The 20,686-nt window shown below is 37.3% G+C and overlaps 1 protein-coding gene across 1 annotated transcript; it reads right to left on the reverse strand.

The window, feature by feature from the left end:
* Positions 1–16,006: 16,006 nt before the first annotated feature.
* LOC121238463 (receptor-like protein 3) lies at positions 16,007–18,280 on the reverse strand. The gene has a single exon (XM_041135364.1). It carries the CDS (start codon positions 18,278–18,280, stop codon positions 16,007–16,009), a length of 2,274 nt encoding a protein of 757 aa, XP_040991298.1.
* Positions 18,281–20,686: the final 2,406 nt, after the last annotated feature.

Here is a 20,686-nt window from a genome sequence, read left to right on the forward strand (position 1 = left end):
TCAACAGGTTGTGAATGAGGCCTAACTAGCTGGTCATCGGAGCGCGTCAAGCACTAATGCCGATGGAGCCACACTTTATTTTACGTGTGTCCACAACAAGTGGCACAAATAATTCATGGAGCCATAATAACTGTGGAGCATGAAGTATGAGGCCACAACAACTGTGAAGCATACACTACGTGAGACAGCAATTGTGACACGTAGAATATGTGAGACCACATCAACTGTGGAGTACGTATTAACGTACTCACAGCAGGTATAGACACCTGTGTTGTGATGTAGTAATCGGCAGGGACACACGGCTCAAGGGGACCCGTGTAGCACCTGTATGGTCACTTTATTAATTAAGTCTATTGAATAAGATTCCAAGTTCATGTATTTCACATTCAAATCATGTTTCACGTTATGTTATATTCAAGTTTACGTTCATGTCAAGTTTCAAGTTTATGTCACGTCAAGCTAAGTTGTAGTTCAGGTCAAGTTATGTCAGCTCATGCCATGTTATGTCAAGTCATGTTATGCTTATTATTTCATGCCATGTTATGTCAGGTTATGTTATATTTACCATTGACTTTGATTGAGTATTCATGCCTTTATTGCCATGCACTTTATTGCCATGCATGTATCATTAACTTGTGTGAAGGTCTTTTGTTAACTTGCTGAGATTTGTAATCAAATCTCATTGTGGTAGTCACAGCTACCATTTCTCCCCGAATGCTAGATCTTGTTACAGGATCAGAAGGAGAACCGGGAATCGACCAATTGGAAACGGTCGACTAAGCGAAGGTGCGACGTCGATGCAGTTACCTCAGATTACTACTTGTATTTTGTGGAGTTCAATCTCCATCACTCTTTTGTTCACAACCATTTTGGACTAGTATTGTGATCTCAGTTGTTTAGTATGTTTTTATGTATGAAATATGTTTTAAGTATTTGAGATATTATAAGTTTGGTACATATTATAGCTAAAAAAAAAAAAAATTATCCGCTGCGAATATTGCATAATGCTATATGCATGTTAGAAACATTGCATCTTATATGTCATGAATGGGGTAGGTAACCTTGTGTTGCATGTCCCGACGCTTCAGATGTCCGTCCGATCCAAAGTGAAATCTGTGGTTGTCACAGATTGGACCAAGCTGAGGTGAGAGAGAAAGAAGGTAGTAAACTTAGGGAAGGAAAATTTGACAAAATTTGCAGTCATAAAAAGAGAGAATGTTGTCTATAGTTAGGGAACATGCAATGAGGAGTAAATTATTATTATTTCAACCAGGACTTAGATGTTTAATTACATGATATTAAAATTAACCGGGTTTGGTTTTTCTTGGACTGATCTACGTACAATGTACATGATTTTAGTATTTAGTATTTTGGAAGCATGCTTGGTAGATATATTGATTACTTCATTTTTTTGGTTTAGTTGATAAACTGTCATTTAGATTACTTCATTCTTGGCAAATATATTGATATCCATTTTTTCATCTTATTCTCTTCCATGAATATTTTTTCCATTTGTTTTGTACTTTTAATGCATACATACTTTTCCCATGTGCTGTTTTAGTAACGTTTTATCCTTCAATATTTTGTTGAAGGATGAACTATTTAATTGATGAGGATCCATTCTTCACCACACTGTTAGAAAGTGGCGAGGGTGGTATTAACAACCCCCCTATGGACAGTGTAAATGTTGATATCCAAGCAACACAACCACAACTGGAAAAAAGGAAACAAAAATCCTAGCAGGGTGTGTCATCTACTGCAGAGGAAGATACTCTCCCCGTTTCAGCTTGACTTAACATTAGTATGAATTCCATACGAGGGACTGACCAATCATCCACACAATTGTGGAGTAGAATTTATGAGTACTACTCCACCTATAAAAAACCTAATAGTCAAGATCGGTCTATCCTCTCTTTGACCAATCGATGGTCAATCATTCAAAAATGGGTCAATAAAGTTTGTGGTAGCATAACTCAAGTTGAAAGAATGCATCCAAATAGTGCGATCGAGATAGACAAGTTATAATGCTTAATTAGATATTTTGTTGTTCTAATTATTAAGTATTTGCAATGACATAGCCCAACTAATTGTTCCACTATTTTGTAGACTAATAAAGCAAAAATCTTGTACTGCGAGACCCAAAAAAAAAAAAACTTTAACATGGATCATTGTTAGAATCTTTTGAGGTACCGACTGAAATGGCAAGCACACATGGACCTCGTAAGAAAAAAAGACAACGTGTCACGTTCAGGTATTACTCCAAACTCAATACGTTTAGGGGAAGACATGGAAAATGTGACTGTGAATTGTGAAAGACCTCCGAGCAAGAAGGTTGAAAAAGCAAGAGAGAAACAAAGAAAATGTAATGAAAGATAAAATAATGTAATTAATGAGGCCTTAAGGAAGAGTACATAATCTTCAAATGGAAATCATTGAGGAACAAATGAATAATGTCATATCTCGTACATAGTTATATGTTTGTATGATGATGATTTTGTACTTGTTTTGATTGTGTGGTGATATATTTTGGGTATTGTTCTACTGTTGGTTGCACACCAATTCAATCATTTTTTGTACTCTTGGTTGCTATCAATGACATGAAAACTACTATGCAAAAACTTGCTGATTTGTATCACTTTTGGAGTTTGTGGATTTTGTATTAAAATCAATTTTGTGTATGAATTTGTATTAAAATCAACTTTGTGAAATTTCTATTAAGTTGATTTTGATACATAAAATTTGTATTAAGTTGATGATACATGGAATTTGAGCACATGATACATGGGATTTATTTGAATCTGTATGTAATTTATTTTGGTTGGCAGTTGAATTTGTATGGAATTACATTGTATTAAGTTATTAATTTGTATGGAATTTATTTTGACGAGAAGGTTGAATTTGCATAGAATTTATTTTGGTTGGCAGTTGAATTTGTATGGAAATAAGTAGCTTTTCGTGATTTTGGTTGGTAGTTGAATGATGAGTTAAAATAAGCAATTTTTCGTGATTTTGGTTGGCAGTTGGATGGTCTATTGATTTTGGTTATATGCGGTTGGATGGTCTACTGATTTAGGAAAAAAATATTAATAAAATAATAAATATTTTCTTATTATTTGGTTCAGAGATGCATAATCCAATGTGAGAGTTTTTCGTCATAGGCAAAATCAATTAAAATCAATTTTCAAAAGATGTGATTTTGTATATGAAGATGCATAAGCCACTGCCAATGCTCAGAAGTTTGCTATCATAATGTGAAAGCTCTAAACTTAATAACCATGAACCCAAATATGAATATACGTATATATATGTACATCTCTGAGGAAGAGGAAGAGATTCAACCTCAACCATGAGATAGACTATTCTTGGGAATATTGTAAGCCATTGAAACATTGAGACCAATCTTCTTCTTTTTTTTTGATAAAAAGGATCACATTTCATTCATAAAAGAGAACATACAAATTTGACATAAAAAAATTAGTTACATATGTTAATAACTTCCCAGCACACTTCCGTGGCTGACATGGTCTAGTCTAGACGATAGATCTCTAAAGACCTAAGTCTAAAGGATCCATCGTGAACATCTCTGTCCCCGACAGAGTAATAGTAATCAGGTGACAAAACCCATACCCCGACTACGCGGAGTAGGGTGCACCAACCACATACACCGCCTAAGCAGAGAGTGGACATCACACCGTTCGGACCAAGGTCCGAAGGGACAAAACTTTTGGATTTTTTATTTTTTCAAAAAAAGAAAAATAGGACACTAAATAAAATACAATGGAAAAATCACTGTAACAACAGAAAAGTACAATACTCCACGCGGTTGCGGTGGCGCGTGCACTGCATGCCCTGGGAGAAACTGTCGACCGATCTTGGAGGTTTCGGACTCACAGACCCCAGTGGCGTCATGCGTGACGACGACAGAGGGCCTCCTGGTGTCGCGAGAGAGCCACTCGCCGAACATCTCCGATAACTTTTGGCCGCACGTGAGAGTAACTCCCTGCTCCGTTTGGTGCCGCCTTCGGAAGTCTTAAAGATCGGCGACTGGGCAACGCCATGGAGAGGCGCGTGCTGATCTATGGTCGCCGGACATCCCAGATCCACAATTCTCCCTTATTTAGTCTGCAAACACAACAAACACAAAAAAAAGAGCACTACAAAGATGGGATGGTGGGGGAGGAAGGGAGGGGGAGGGAGTCGAAGCTCCCACCCCCTCGAGACAGTACTGTAATGAGGGTTTAGAGGGAGACGGTTTCGAGAGGGAGACTGTTTGAGACGGGTTCGAGACCTGGGAGACCAATCTTCTAACACTTATGGAATAAGCAAATTTTAAAAATTGTGCATCTCAAATATCTTCACATATTTATACTCATAAATCACAATCAGATCCTCAGTAAACACTTGTCTCGTATGTGAGGTGGGTTTTATTCAATCACTGAGTTTGACCCCCAAAAGAAATTTGTCGTCATAGTGGCCCAAAAACAATACTACCCCATCTTCCTTCCCTCCAAAACATAAACTTCCTTGCAATCAAATCTGCAACAACTTCCCTCTCCCTTCATGCACAAACCACCAAAACCCAGCAAATCCCAACTCTTTCTCGTTCCTTTCTTCTTTCCTTCTAATGGAATTTCTCCAGAACCTCTCCTACACTCTCTTAGAATTCCCAAGAACCCTCCATTGCCATCTCTCACTCCCAGTAACCAGCCATTTAGTCCCACTTCTCCCTCTCTCCTTCCTTGTCTCATCATCCCTCGCCAATGACTACTTCCCTGCAGCCACTCTCGCTAGCTTCACAGTTTCTCTTTGCCGCCAACCGCGTCTCTTCCTTCTCTTTGATAAATTCTTTGACACCAATTTTTTTGTGGGCTCGTGCAGTAAACTGCTCGCCCTTTTCACTCATCATAGCCAATGAACTCATGGGAATTCAGCCAAAACAGAGTCTACTTGACCTCTCTTCCTACAATATCTTTCATTGTACTTGGGTTGTAGATGATAATAGCCCTCTTTATCCACCCAGGCTTTGCCTGTATCTTCATGACACCTTCAATGACTTCAAGAACCGCCGGGTAGATTCGACTATCTCAGATACCGGTGGAAGCTACAAGTTGTTGAATCCCCAAGGTTCACTTGTTTTGGTTCTTTTCTAGGTACATGGTTAGAGGTTTTGTTTTTAAGGTCTTTTATGGGTGTCTTTACTAAACTATACAGGTTTAGTGGAAGAAAAATGATGCCCATGTTGATGTCGAGAGGGAGGAAGTTGGTCTTTGTATGGGACTCCTTGAATAGGAACATATGGCCCCGGAGATTCATTGAAGGACAAAAGTAGAATCCATTAAGTTTTAGGAAGGCGCATGTTCAAGACTCAAGGATTTTATTCTTTCAGATTTAGAGTAAGTCTAAAGAAGATAATCTTTGTTCTTTACTAGCTATTAAGTGCGTTTGCTGCAAATTTACTTTCTTTGTCTTTCCATTTACTTCATTTTTCTGCTTTATTGTTGAAGTGAGATATATGACTTAGATTATGTAGGTTAGGTTTAGATTTGACTTAAATCTCTCGGATGAATGTTTTAAAGTGAATTGATAAAAGAGTTGTATCAGGTTAAGAAATACAGATATGAGCTAAATTATAGTTCTGAAGCATTTACAAACAAGGCCACTGGTGGACTCAACACATAACCTTTAAAGGGAACACTGCTAATTTTTTATACACTAGAAACCACGAATTATGAGATGTGTAAAGTAGAATGATCGGTACTGCTCCAACAATTCCAGCACTGAACCAAGTGACAAACTGGTATATCATAATATTATACTGCTAGATCTACATTCCACTTAGAGATATTACAAAAGCAAACTTATTAAATGATGTAGTCTGATATGACATTACTCATTTTTTAAGCAAAAATTATTTCTAGGAAAGGAGTCATATCTATAAAGGGTTGGAAACTTGGAACTAAAAGAGGCATATGCTAAAGCCTTATGGACATGGGCAAAATGGGTTGATAGCAAAGTTGACAGCAACTGTACAAGGGCCTTTTTCCAGGGATATTTAGCTTCACATTTTAGGTAAAGTTGAATTTCAGGGGAAAACTAAACACTAAACTTTTCAGCGTCTGTAGGAGAAGAATGAACATATTGCTAATTTCATAGAGGGCAGGCTGATTTAATCTCAATTGTCGTCTGTCCACATTGCATAGAAGGAGGGCAATGGAATTCTGGAGGGAGCTGTCTTGGTGAGACTCAGCCAATAACAAATGAGACTCATCTTGCACCATATCCATGGATGATGAACATTATTCATCTGTAAAGCAGAGAAGAGAATGCCAATGTTTTACCTCAACGTTACAAAAATGACAAACTACAGAAAGGATGAGCATCCCTCAATTTATAGACATCCGGGAATACAAACTGGACATGGGAAGGTCCAAGACTATAGCCACTTGTGCCTCCTTAGCGTTCCTGACTCCTGGAATGAGCCTGTCTATGCAACCCTGTTGATATCACATCATGACTCATTCAGTAGTCACTAGGAATTGTGTGCAACCACTCCTTAAAATAGAGTATTATCTCTTGTTCACTTTGACAGTACAAGACCGTATAAGATATACACATAAGACTTAAATATAATCCCATGAATTGTGGGATATGAAATAGTTGTACAACTGCAAAAAAGGAAAACATTGATTGACCAACTTGAACTACAGTGGCAACTTGATCTTCAGAGGTTGACTTCCTGGATTGATATCTTTGGAGTGAATTACGCCTGGAATAGAGGGTGTGCTGACATTCCCCCTCAAGCTCAATAGAGGTAAGCATACGGTGAGCTTGTCTTGAAGTGGTGAAAATTTCAGCAATACAAGTGGCTTTGTTAGAACATCAGTCGGTTGATCTTTGTCGAAAATGAAACGAACATCAAGTTGATGATGAGTAACACGTTCACGGACAAAGTGAAAATCAATGACAACATGTTTGGTGCTGAAAAATGGGATTAACCGAGAGATAGGTCGCGCCAATATTGTCACACCAAAGAAGCGGGGGCTTTGGAAGAAAAATTCCAAGTTCCTTTAATAGAGCTTGTAACCATATGAGTCCAACAATGGGATTTGCAAAAGTCTGATACTCGACTTCAGTGCTTGAACGGGCCACAGTTTGTTGTTTCTTTGAACTCCATGAAATGAGATTTGTTCCAAAGTAAATAAGATAGCTAGTTGTAGAGTGGCTATCATCTGGACACCCATCTCAATCAGCGTCTGAGAAAGCTTGTAAAATGGTATTTGAAGTGGTACCAATACTAAGCTCATGTGGTGATGTTGAACAGAGATAGCGTAGAATACGCTTAACGGCAATCCAATGATTTATTGTAGGACGCTGCATGTACTGGCAAACCCGATTTACAACATAAGAAAGATCAAGTCATGTCAGTAAAACATATTGCAGAGCACCATCCATGCTACGACAGAGAGTTGGATCCAAAAAAGCCTCACTATCAAATAAGGAGAGGTTCTGTGTAAAGGACATCGGGGTTGCAACTGGCTTCGCATGGTGCATATTTGTTCTCTGTAAAAAATATGTAATATAGCAAGATTGAGAGAGAAAAAGTCCATAGCTTCGATGAGTTTCAAAGCTGAGAAAGACATTTAAAGGACCCAAGTCCTTGATGGGAAGATCACGACGTAGTTGTTAAAGAAGAGTGTCAATGTTCATTTGTGAAGAACCAGTGATGATAATGTTATCCACATAGATTAGGAGAAATAATTGCACATTTTTTTATGATACAGAAACAATGAAGGATCAACCTTAGAGGAATGAAAACCCAACTCAAGTAGCCGTTGGCTCAACATTGAGAGCCAAGCACGAGGTGCTTATTTTAGACCATAGATGGCATGGTTCAACTTGCAAACATGGTGAGGGTACTAGGGATGAACGAACCCTTGTGGTTGGGACATAAAAACAATCTTCAATAGTTGTCCATGTAGGAAGGCATTTTAGACGTCCAACTGATGTATTGGCCATCGACGTGAGATGGTAATGGATAGAATCAATCGAATTGTTTAAGGCTTGATGATAGGACTATAGGTCTCGATATAGTCAAGACCAGGTTGCTAAGTGTAGCCTTTGGTAACAAGGCGAGCCTTATGCCGTTCAATGGTACCATCTACATGGTGCTTGAGGCGAAATACCCATTTTGAACCAACCAGATTCATGGGGGGATGAAACGGAACCAAAGACCACATGCGATTCTTCAGTAGTGCATCAAATTTAGAGTTCATTGCTTGGAGCCAAGCAACATCTTTGAACGCAGCAATGAAAGAAGTGGGCTCCAATTCAGTGGAGAGGTCGGTGGTGACAACCATGGCATGAGGTAGATAAGGAACAGTGCCATCGGTGTGGATCTTAGGCTTGGTGATGTTGTTCTGCAACCGAGTATGAATAGAACGAGCAGCACTTACTATTGGAGGAGGTGTAGGTGAAGCTGCTGGAGGTGGCAGGCTAAAAACTGCATATTGATGCCTAAGTGCATGTTGCAAAGGAAAGCGTGCCTGTGGTGAGGAAGAAGATGGTGGCGCGTGATCTCTATGAGTGGATGAATTAATAGGCGTTGGGCTTGGAGAGAAATGAGACTGAGGCCCATTGGTGGAATCACTTGCTTGGACCTGCAAAAAATATGAAAGAAAAATGGTGTGGGCTGGTGGGGCACTACAGGTTAGTTGCTGCTGGGCTTCTCGAAAGATTGCTCATCAAATTGAACATCTCGTGGGATGTAAATATGACCACTAGGCTGATGAAAACACTTATATCCTTTTGGATTGATAATCCAATTTATGAGAATTATAAGGGTGCAGGTTGGGCCAACATACACAACCAAAAATTTTGAAAAATTTGTAATCGGGCCTGGTCAGAGACAAAGAAGAAAAAGGAGTCTAATTTTTAAGAAGAGGTGACGGGAGATGCTTGATGAGATAACATGCTGTGAAAAAGGCATCAGTCCACTATTGTTAAGGAACACTTGCATGGGTCGTGAGTGAAAGCCTAGTTTCAAATGTGTCGATATTTGCATTCTACGGAGCCATTTTGTTCATGGGTGTGTGGAAGAATCATATGATGAGTTATACCAGTAGATTGAAAATAAGCATTGAGACAATGATATTTACCTCCCCAATCAGTTTGAATCATTTTGATTTTATGTTCAACTGACGTTCAACAAGCAATTGGAAATTATAAAAGGTACGTTCAACATCGGATTTGTGAACTAAAGGATAAAACCATGTGAATTCACTGAAATCATCAACAAATATCACATAATAACAGTACCCATCAATAGAAGGAACAAGAAAGGGTCCGTAGACATCAGAAAAAATAAGATCTAAATCATTATTGGATTTTGATGGAGATAAATAAAAAGGAAATTTGTGGCTTTTGGCTTGTTGACAAGAGTCACAAATTGAATCAATCTTATTTGGAGAGACAGGAAGTTTATTTGAAAATAAAATATGACACGCTAAACGAAGAGACGGATGGCCAAGCCGACAATGCTATGTATCAAGTGAAGCAAGCTCGCCAATGAAAGCAGCTTTGGAAAAAGATAAGGATGGTGGAGAGAGAAGGTACAACCCATCTTTAGTTAGTCTGTGGAGCAGGATTTTTTCCATTTTGAGATCCTTGACATAGAAACAATGAGGGTGAATTCAAAAAAGACATTATTATTCGAAGTAAATTAATTGACAGATAAAATATTTTTTTGAATTGAAGGGACATGTAAAAGTTGACGTAAGAATAAGAATTTGGAAGGAGAAGAAATAGGAGAGTCACCCGTGTGATAAATAGGCAAACTTGCACCATTGCCTTCATGGATCTAGCCAATACTAGTATATTCATCAGTTCTGAGATTTAAATTGGGCAACTCAGAAATGAGGTGATGAGTTGCAGCTATGTCAGGGTACCAGGCCTGATCAGTGGGTCCACCGTTGGAAGTCATAAAGGCTTGATACTAAGCTGATTGGTATGTTTGATAAGCATGATCAAAATGATGATAACACTACAACGCAGTGTGTCTTGTTCTATTGCAGACTTGGCAGGTTGGGCGATTCCCATTTGAAGTGGAAGTACTTACTCCATTCCCACGTTCGTGCCCTCTTGAACGTGGATAGTTTTGATTTGAGCTCCTTGTGTTGGGACACGAAGCTTCAGATGAAGGAGATGAAACACAACCACGACCGCGAGTGTTGTTGTGACTGCAAGATATGGTATTGACTGAAGTCGTAGCCAAGTCAAGGGATGCATGTTGTTACTCCAGACGGAGCTCATAGTTGAGAAGATGACCATACACCTCTTGAAGAGTCATCAGATCAAGACGAGTAGTGAGGGACGTGATCAGAGGATCATATACGGGGCCCAAACCTGCATGAATATAGCTGACAAGTTCACAGTCCAATGGCAGCCAAGGTATCTCCATAGCTTTTCATTTTCTGAAAGTAAGGTGCGACATAAAGATTGCCTTTCTTCGACGAGGCAAGAAAGCCATGAGTTCATGACACTGGCTTGAGACTAAAGAGAGAAGGTTTGCTCCAAAGCAGCCCATACTTCATGTGAAGTGTGTAATCCAACGATCTGAGCCAACACTTCTTCGAAAAGAGAAGAAACAATGGTAGAAAGCAAGAGTTGATCTTACTGATACCATGCAATATATTCTGGATTGGGGGTTAAGGTGGGAGAAGTGCTGTCGAAAGTAAAGGTAGAAATCGTGGGTGGAGGTGGGGGCGAGAGCCATCAACAAAGGAATAAAGATGCTGATAATTGAGATAGGGCAGGAGTTGTACTTTCCACAGTAGATAGTTTTGAAATGGTGAGAAATATTGGGAAGAGAGATAGAAGGTGAAGTTGTTTGAGCACTGGCGGAAGACGAAGACATAGTTGAGAGAAAAAAAATTAGAAAACAACGTTTATCGATAATGGCTCTGAAACCATAAAACATAGTATTGTCTCTTGTTCACTTTGACAGTACAAGACCATATAATATATACAAATAAGACTTTAAATATAATCTCATGAATTGTGGGATATGAAACCGTTGTACAACAGTAAAAAAAGAAAACATTAATTGACCAGCTTGAACTACAGTGACAACTTGATCTTCAGAGGTTGACTTTCTAGATTGATATCTTTGGAGTGAATTAAGCCTGGAATAGAGAGTGTCATAACACTCCTTTTGGCCTATCTAGATAATTTAAGAGTAAGGAAGCTGAAGAATGGCTAGTCTATGAGGCAGATACCTTGAAGTTGTAATTATGCAATGCAGCCCATAATCTTCCAACGTGGATTTTGGAATGTCCTATTTTTGGTCCTTGTGCATATTGGTTGATAAGAAGCCATATGGTTAGAGAAGCTAATGTTTGTTTTAAACGGTCAGCTTAACCACAGAGAGAGAGAGAGAGAGAGAGAGAGAGAGAGAGAGAGAGAGAGAGAGAGAGAGAGAGAGAGAGAGAGAGAAGAATGGATGAATGGACTTGAAAGTACCTTGTATAGTAGTTTTTAATTTTCATTTGTAAATCAATGTAAGTTCCACTTCAACCTTGATTTTCTATTGCTCTATTATTCGAGAAACAATCCACAAATCATGGATTTTCTGGTTTTCCCTTAACTTTTTTACATCCAACAATACAAAAAGCTCATATAAAGTATAAGACCCTAGCTTACGCTCACGAACAACCAAATAAAGATATCATGCAGTGCAAGATGACTTGACCATGTAAATATTATTTTGTCAGCTAAGTTACACGTGTTTTTATAACATTCATTCACCTCATTAGCGGCCTAGCTAATAGTGGGAGATTTATGTGACATTAATGAGAGAGCCTGGGAGTGAAATAGCATCTCTAGCCAGTCCCCAAAATGCAAAAGTATCAAAATCACACACCTTTAATGATATCATGCATTATAACTTCAGCTAGCCCAAACGGTGAGTGCTTTTTTTAGTCCCCATGAACTACATATCAACTCATGAGAACATATCTCAAACGAAAAGGAATTAAGAAGTATGGTTTGCACAAACCAAATTACTAGTCTCCTCTACTTTATATTTAAAAGAGTAATGCTAGATATAATTTTATAGTAGTTAAGTCTCGTGTACTCTTTGAAAAAAAAATGGGGTCCATTATTAAAAAATAATTTTTATGTATGACATCCATTTCTTTCAAAAGTAGTACTATGCGGGACTTATACACCAGGACTATAAATATCATTAAATAGATGAAAAATAAGCATAATTACTCTCAACCCGATGGTCAGATCTTAATCGAAGGTGTTAAATATCATGTTTAGATAGTTTGATAGTGTATGTGTTGGTTTCGATAATTTGGAGTACTATATGAATTGTATAAAACCTCTTACACTTTGAGTATAAAGTCTACCTATTCTTTAATTAACGTCAGAAATGATCAAAAGCAGGAAAACAAGAGTGATTACAAATTAAGTTGCCTGAGTGAGAAAAAGAAGTGATCAAAGGTTGAAACATAAAGTCACACTTATAGCCTTCGCTTCAATCTTGCTAAAGATACTGCTAGAGTTACATAGAGTCTTATCTTTTAAGTCGTTAAGAAATCCAAAATATGCAATTCTCCAATTCGGGCTAAAAGCCAACGGGCCACAAACCGCCCAAAATCCAGTAATGAAGCCAAGCACCACAGTTATATGAAACCATGGGATTGTGTGTCCATTTTCCTCATCCCGAATGTCCTTATCAATACTGTTGCCATTAGTCACATGGCCACACTTCAGAAGTGGGGCACCGCAAAGTCCATAATTGCCCTCATATGCAGAGGCATCAAAGCTTTGTAGTTGTGTGCCTGAAGGGATTGGTCCATGGAGATTATTGTGTGCTACACTAAACCTGTGCAAGAAATGCAAATGAGCAAGTGACGTAGGTATTTCACCAGACAAGTGATTTGCAGAGAGGTCCAATGTTTCCAAGTCCATAAGCTCCGATATTTGATCTGGAATATGGCCTGAGAAACTGCTCTGGCTAAGATCCACTGAACAAAGCATCTTCAAACGACCAATCTCAGTTGGAATGTTGCCGCTAAGACTATTGTTTTATGGTGGGTTATTGTTGTAGAAGGTAATGAACAAAAGCTGCATGTGAGTCTGTTTGGCTATTTTCTCAATGTCGTCGTCGTCCACCCTGTGCTGCGTTGGTCATGTGCTTAGGTTTAGATATTTTCCTCATCTGGTAAAAATTGCTGAACATTTATGTGCTTTCTGGATAATTTCCTAGAAACATGTGTGTGATTGGATTAATTTTTGTTAGGAATTATCTTCACATTCTTGGCCCTATTATGTCGATATTTTGGGAGAAAAGTGAATTTGGTTGCTTTGTTACATTGCGTATTTATCATGCTTAGAAAGGATTTTTTGTTTTTTATTTTTTTGCAGATGAAATACAAGTCAGTTCCAAAGAAACGAAGTTTGATGGCAAAGCACCTCCAGTACATTCCTCTAGTGAGGAAGAATTTGACTCTCATGTGAGAACTCCAAAGAACTCTCCTAAAAAATCCAAGGCGGCAGATAAAGGATCTTGCTCTTTTAAAGGAGTGGGAGTATATCAAAGCCTTCTACAAAAGGATCAAAACTACCAAAGTTTCTAAGTGAGGAAGCAAAGACAGCCTACAAGACTGTGTTCTCCAAGATTAATGTTCTTGGAGAACGAGAGGTAACTCTAAGTGATGTGAATGACCCTGCGTTCGAATTTATTACTCACATATTTGCTGACAGAGGATGAGAGAAAATAATTGAGGGAGCCCCTACCCCCTATATTGAAATTGTGAGGGAATTTTATGCCAACTATTTATTGAGTGTGGACAATAATTTCATTACATCCACTGTTAAGGGTGTTGACATGATCATAACTCTCGAGATTATTAGAGAGTTCTATGAACTCCCTAGTATGGAAAACCTAGATTTTCCATACAAGGGTATGGGGATCCCATCAAAAGTCCAAATAAAAGATTTGTTTGCTGGGTCCAATGCACCAGCATGGCCCTCGAAGACTCATAGACTCTCTATGAAGTCAATGCTCCCCGAATATAGATTCCTTGCCAAAGTTGTATTGACAAATCTTTGGCCCATCACTAGGCATACCGAGCTAACAATTAAAAAAACCTAGTTTATGTATGCTCTAGTTAAAGGTGTACCTATAGATCTTCTCACCTATATTATTGATGTTATTTCCAAGGTCAGGGCAAACGTAATAGACAAGGAAAATCTGCCATTTGGAGGTCTTATCACGAAATTGGCCAGAATTGCTAAAGTTCGTTTAAGGAGCATAGAGGCCACATTAAAGATATACGAAAACATCTCCTCTAAAACGGTCATCAAGTCAAAAGCTGTGGTTGTTGGAAAGAAAAGAAGTCATGCGGAGGCATCCACATCTTCTCATCCTGCCCCAGGATAATCCACCGAAATGATTGAACAACTTTAGATTTTACAGTCAAAATTTGATTCTTTTATGGATAAGTGGGAAGAAAAAATGGAACAAATGCTAGCAGAATCGCAAGACGAGTTAGAGAAGGTGAATGATAGGTTGCAGCAAGTTTTTCTAGATGTGGATCAGATTCTGAAGACAGTAAATCCACCTGAAAAAGAAGAAAAATCAGATTCTGACTGATGCTGACAACTCATAGGGGGAGATGGGATGAATTTGTCAACAGAGGGAGCAGCAGGGCAGTGTAGACAGAATGCAGACACCACTACCACCACCTCCACCTCCACCTTTTATTTGGTTTGCATGTTGAACAATGATTTGCTTTTCTTATTTTTGATTTCACTTACTACATTAAACTAATATGTGTGGTGTTACGTTAAGACTCATTGTGATACTTCAAACATTTTTCCTATGATGAATTTTTTGATATGAAGTATAACTTTCTATATGAGATCTTTGTTGGTGGTTTGGTTAGTTGTTTTTGCAAGTTAAAATCACATTCATCCAATATATGTTTTTGTCATCAATTAGCCAAATGGGAAGATTGTAAATGTAATTTATGTTTGGCTAGAATTAGATGAGTCTGTATTTAAATTCAAATTACGGATGAATGTGATTTTAAATAGGACTCTAGGATTGCATGCGATAAGGATGAGTATTTGAATAGAAGTTATCAGATAAGGATAAGTGTTTGAATTGTAACTCTTATCAAATCTTGTTTATATTATAAGATAAGAGTCCACGAGAGTCCTATGTATGTTTCGAGTCTAAGAGTTACTTGAAGAGATAAAGATACAAGTTTTATTGAAGAAACTAAAGCTGATTTGAACTCGATGCAATCCAGAAGAAGTGATCCAGTCTGAGATTTTCGCAAATAGGTAGCAACGTATCTAACTGAGATTCTGGATAAACCTGTCAGTAGAGTCCTTTTCCAAATCAATCACAACATTGCCTATTTATAGAAGACTCGGCTGAGGGTTTTAAATAACACTTGAACAACACATATTCACAAGTATTGAGAGCTTGAAGATCTGAGTGGACTTCAAGAGATTGTGCAAGAGAAAATTCTTGAGAGAATGATTCTCCAAAAAGCTCAATCAGTGGGAGTGAGTGAGAGCATACTTGAAGGGGGAGTTGCCGTGTTCGAGTTCAACCATTGGAGGTTCTAGTAGGAAAGACAAAGATTGGAGAGTGTCAGTGGTTCTAACTACCTACTGCAATAGAAGACAAGCGGGTCGCGTATCTTGGGTAAACGTGTCTAGTTACAAAGGTTTTGTAAACATTTTACTTGTAATACTCTCAATTGATAAAATTGGTTTTCCTGGGTTTGGTTGCCTCGTAAGGTTTTACCTTTGAGGAGTTTTCCAAAAGGTTTTCCTTCGTAACCAAATTATTGTGTTCATGCTCTTAATATTTTATATTGGTTACTAATCCGTGCTAATAGCTTTTGTTCAGCATTAACGTACATAATCAGGGGTACTTGGATAATTTCAAACTATATTTATTATTCAATGCTTAAAGTCACACTTATAGCCTTCCCTTCAATCTGGCTAAACATACGGCTAGAGTTACATAGAGTCGATCTTTTAAGTCGTTAAGAAATCGAAAATAAGCAATTCTCCAATTAGGGCTAAAAGCCAACGGGCCACAAACCGCCCAAAATCCAGTAATGAAGCCAAGCACCACAGTTATATGAAACCATGGGATTGTGTGTCCATTTTCCTCATCCTGAATGTCCTTATCAATACTGCTGCCATTAGTCACATGGCCACACTCCGGAAGTGGGGCACCGCAAAGTCCATAATTGCCCTCATATGCAGAGGCATCAAAGCTTTGTAGTTGTGTGCCTGAAGGGATTGGTCCATGGAGATTATTGTGTGCTACACTAAACCTGCGCAAGAAATGCAAATGAGCAAGTGACGTAGGTATTTCACCAGACAAGTGATTTGCAGAGAGGTCCAATGTTTCCAAGTCCATAAGCTCTGATATTTGGTCTGGAATATGGCCTGAGAAACTGTTCTGGCTAAGATCCACTGAACGAAGCATCTTCAAACGACCAATCTCAGTTGGAATGTTGCCGCTAAGACTATTGTTTTTCATATATATTGTTGGGCTCCAGTAGGAGAGAGAATTGTATTGGAAAACTGTACGATTGAATACGTTATAAACTGGTAAAAGCAAGGAACTATTGTCCTCCAGAGCTTGCATTGATGCTAATGCTGGAAATGCATTAAGTTCCTTTGGAAACTCACCTGAAATGAGGTTGTCCGACATGTCTAGATAGATAATTCTTGGAAGGGTCGACAACCAACTTGGAATTGAACCTGTGATAGAATTGGCATTTAGGCTTAAGATCTTCAGCTTCTTAAGCTTAGATAGCCATATGGGCAACTGACCAGTCAGTTGGCATCCACTTATATCCAAGAACTTAAGATTTTGGAATCCATTAAAAGCAATTATGTCATCATCCGTTGGCATTGTTTCGTACTGACAATTTTCTCCAATGAGCACAGTTTCGAGAATCAAGCAACGCATAAGAATCTTGATTGCCCCAGTGATATTAGTTACCTTGTTGCCTGTAATTGAGAAGAAAGTCAAAAATCTCAACTGAGCCACCTCTGGTGGGATTTGTCCGTCTAGTTGGTTCAGGGCAAAACGAACTACTCTTAGGGACTTGCATGAGTGAATGCTTATTGGAATGCTACCAGTGAGGGCATTATACCCCAGGTCGAGTTTAGTAAGTTGTTGAAGACCAGAGAAATCAAGTGTAGAGATATTTCCTTCAAACAAATTGATTCGTAAAATCAACTCGATCAGATTTGTGCAATTCATCAACGTTGGGGGCAAAGAACCTGTCAAGGAGTTTGTATGAAGGAGCAAGTACTTTAAGTTGGAAAGCTTCCCAATATTCAGAGGTAGCTTGCCACTCAAGTGATTTTCATACAAATCAAGGTTGGTGAGTTTGGTTAGGTTTGCAATGTCATCACTAATGGGTCCTGAGAGATTATTGGAATGTAAAGAGATTTCTTCCAATGCTGTAGCATGATATATGTCATTAGGAAGCAATCCTGAGAGAGATTTAAAACCTGCCCGGAAAACCTCTAATTTGGAACATGCACTTAATCCTTTAGGAACTTGACCTCCATGATAATTGGAAGAGAAATCAAGGAGCCTAACAAATGGAGAATTGATGCAAAGAAAGGAAGGAATAGGGCCTCGGAAATTGTTATTACTTACATTGAGCTTGGTCAAGTTCCATGATCGTTGGAGGAATGAGGACTGGATTGTCCCATTGAAGTAATTGCTAGACAAGTCGATTATTTGAATGGAAGCAGGCCAGCCCATAGATGATTCATTAGATGAAAATAATAAAGATATATCTCCAGCTAGATAGTTGAAGCTCAAATCTAGAATCATGAGTTGATTCAAGGATGAAAAGAACTCATCAGGGAGAGGACCTGAAAGTGAATTGTGGGAGAGATTTAGGTGAGAGAGATGTAAGAGGTTTCCAAGAGAGGGAGATACACTCCCTGTGAGGCCTTTAAAAGGTAACCAAATATGGGTGACCTGATGGTTAGCATCACAAGAAATACCTTCCCAGTGGCAACAATCAGTACTGGAAGACCAATTTACAGAAGGAGAAGACGTACTACTGAAGGGTAAGGACATCATGAGAGAGTTGCGATCTGCTTGGTTGCATGCATGATTTGTAATGAACATGCCAAAGATCATAAACAAGCTGGTGAAGATCAATAGATCTTGAGGCTTAAAGCCAAGCACGGTTTTTGTTTGATAACACATACTACTGCATAGAAGTATTACTACACTAGGAATGGACCAAATTAAGATCAATGGAAAACTAAATGCATGCAATGAAAACTAATATCTCGGATCGTTGGTATTTATAGATATTTCTCCCATGCATCCTTTTCTGAATACGTACAGATTTGTTGGGATTCCATATTTAATATTTCTTCTTCACATAATTGCCGAATAAAAGTGGTTATTTAACTAATTAATTTCATCATCATGTCTACGATTCTTTATTTTTCTGTTTATTAATTTAGGATCAATATTACAGAACAATATATAAAAGGTCCAAAAAAAGACCTTCCGTAAAAAAGTGTTGGGGCTATATATCTAGTGAACTTTTACGAGGAATTAATATATATCCAAATATCACCACTTTTTCTGTAGGCCAAGGAAAAAAAAAAGCATGAAGAAGAAGAAGTAAGGGTCCATATGAAATTTGAACAAGGCCGTTTGGATATAAGAAGCGTTTCATCTTATCATATTATTATAATTTTTTTAAATTTTCACACAAAATATAATAAACAATTTAACTTTTTCAAATCTAAAAATAATAATAATTTTAAAAAATAATATTCTAATAATATTTTATTTACGTTTTAACTTTTATCTTAATTCACTTTATCTCAACTCGGCACCAAAACTGAAAATAAAATATCCCAAGAATCAGTATATAGGGTTTTACACAAAATTCTGTTCTTTGCATGCATTAAGAAGCCCACCTACGTACACCCACTTTAATAGCCTTTGCGCAGGAAGCCGCGGTAATGAGCTAATTAGTTTGAGAAAGACTATTAATGGGTATTCAATTAAGCTCATGTTTAATTTTTATTCGTATACTACGAGCCGAACTTCCGTTCATGAATTTTATTTATCATGTTTACGAAAAATTTATTTACTTTTTGAGCAAATATAAGTTATTCATGAGCTACATTCGTACATCATTTTTCTAGAATATATTATTTATATTTTATGTTAGGCTTTATCTAACAATTTTAATAAAAAAAAAACTTTTTAGATCACTTGTGTAAATATCTTTATATATATTTAATATATTAATATATCGATAATTATATTCATAAAAAAAATTAAAAAAGACCCCTATCGGATTAGAAGCATGGTGCCCTAGTATTATTTTTATTAATTAGTTTTTATAATAATAAGTTAAATCAAGAATAATAATCAAAATTGGGGGATCAGCTTGCGAGGATGGCTTGGTACGTAAGCAAGCAACTGGCCTGTTATATATCTACGTAGGCGCCAATTCCCATTAATACAAAAATATATATAGTCGAACTAATTTTTATTAGAGATATCGTTTAATAAATGATCATGATTACGTATTTATAGAGACATCCTTTAATAAATATTTCTTATTTATTGCTTATAAATTATAAGGTATACAGATTATAAATTGCACGTGCCAAAAACCATCATAATTGATTAGATAATATAAATAAGGCGGCTAATTGACTTTTCAAAGGTCGACTCTATAGGATGATTACTATATTTGTCCAACATTAAGTTAGCAGCCACTAATCCAAAGATGAAGAAAATTAACAAGTCCTTGCATCACCCAACAAGGTTTATGCTACCTACTACATAGTTAAATGTGTGTGTATATAATAAAATACATATATATATATATATAAGTCAGAAGATTGTGAATCTGACTTTTTGTAAAAGTATAGCTATAGATACAAATGAATTATATAAAAATAAATTTAGAAAGTGATGTAATTTTATGCAATCTATTAAATTTAATACTTTATAACAAAAGTAACTAACGAATCGAGATACGTTACTTCGTGACTTTACTTTTTTGTATATGTAATCTATTTATAGCGAAAAAGTATCTCTTTCTAGAGACTTGCAATATTTTGCAAGTTGAACGTACAATTTGAGAGTTAAGAGGGAGCTAGCAGGCAAAGAAATAATTCAGGAGTGTGTTCCCCCAGAGATCGATCATACTCAAAGTCTCTTCTACAAACCTATCTCGGACCATCCGACCTCGGCAAATGCATGCAATTGCCATGCGGTCACCACATTGGACATTGATACGTACGTAGAAGCTGCTAGGGAACTAAGGTTCAGTTGAATAATGAGATAAAATGAAATGTTTTAGATAAAAGTTGAATAAAATATTGTTAGAATATTATTTTTTTAATATTATTATTATTTTAATATTTGAAAAAATTAAATTGTTTATTATATTTTATATGAGTATTTGAAAAAATTATAGTAATAAGATGAGTTGAGATGAGTTGGTACGTACGCAAATTATTATTTGTTGCATGTTTTCTTTTACTTTCTAGTTGTTTCTAGCACTCCACACCCTACCTTTATTTATTTATTTAATTTATGGTTTGCAACTTGGCATAATTTTGCAATTTGCAT

Source organism: Juglans microcarpa x Juglans regia, chromosome 1D (assembly GCF_004785595.1).
Source record: "Juglans microcarpa x Juglans regia isolate MS1-56 chromosome 1D, Jm3101_v1.0, whole genome shotgun sequence".
NCBI lineage: Eukaryota > Viridiplantae > Streptophyta > Magnoliopsida > Fagales > Juglandaceae > Juglans > Juglans microcarpa x Juglans regia.

Bases quoted from the DNA above. Each gene is read 5' to 3' on its own strand.
- LOC121238463 (XM_041135364.1), bottom strand. From the start codon at position 18,280: ATGTGTTATCAAACAAAAACCGTGCTTGGCTTTAAGCCTCAAGATCTA.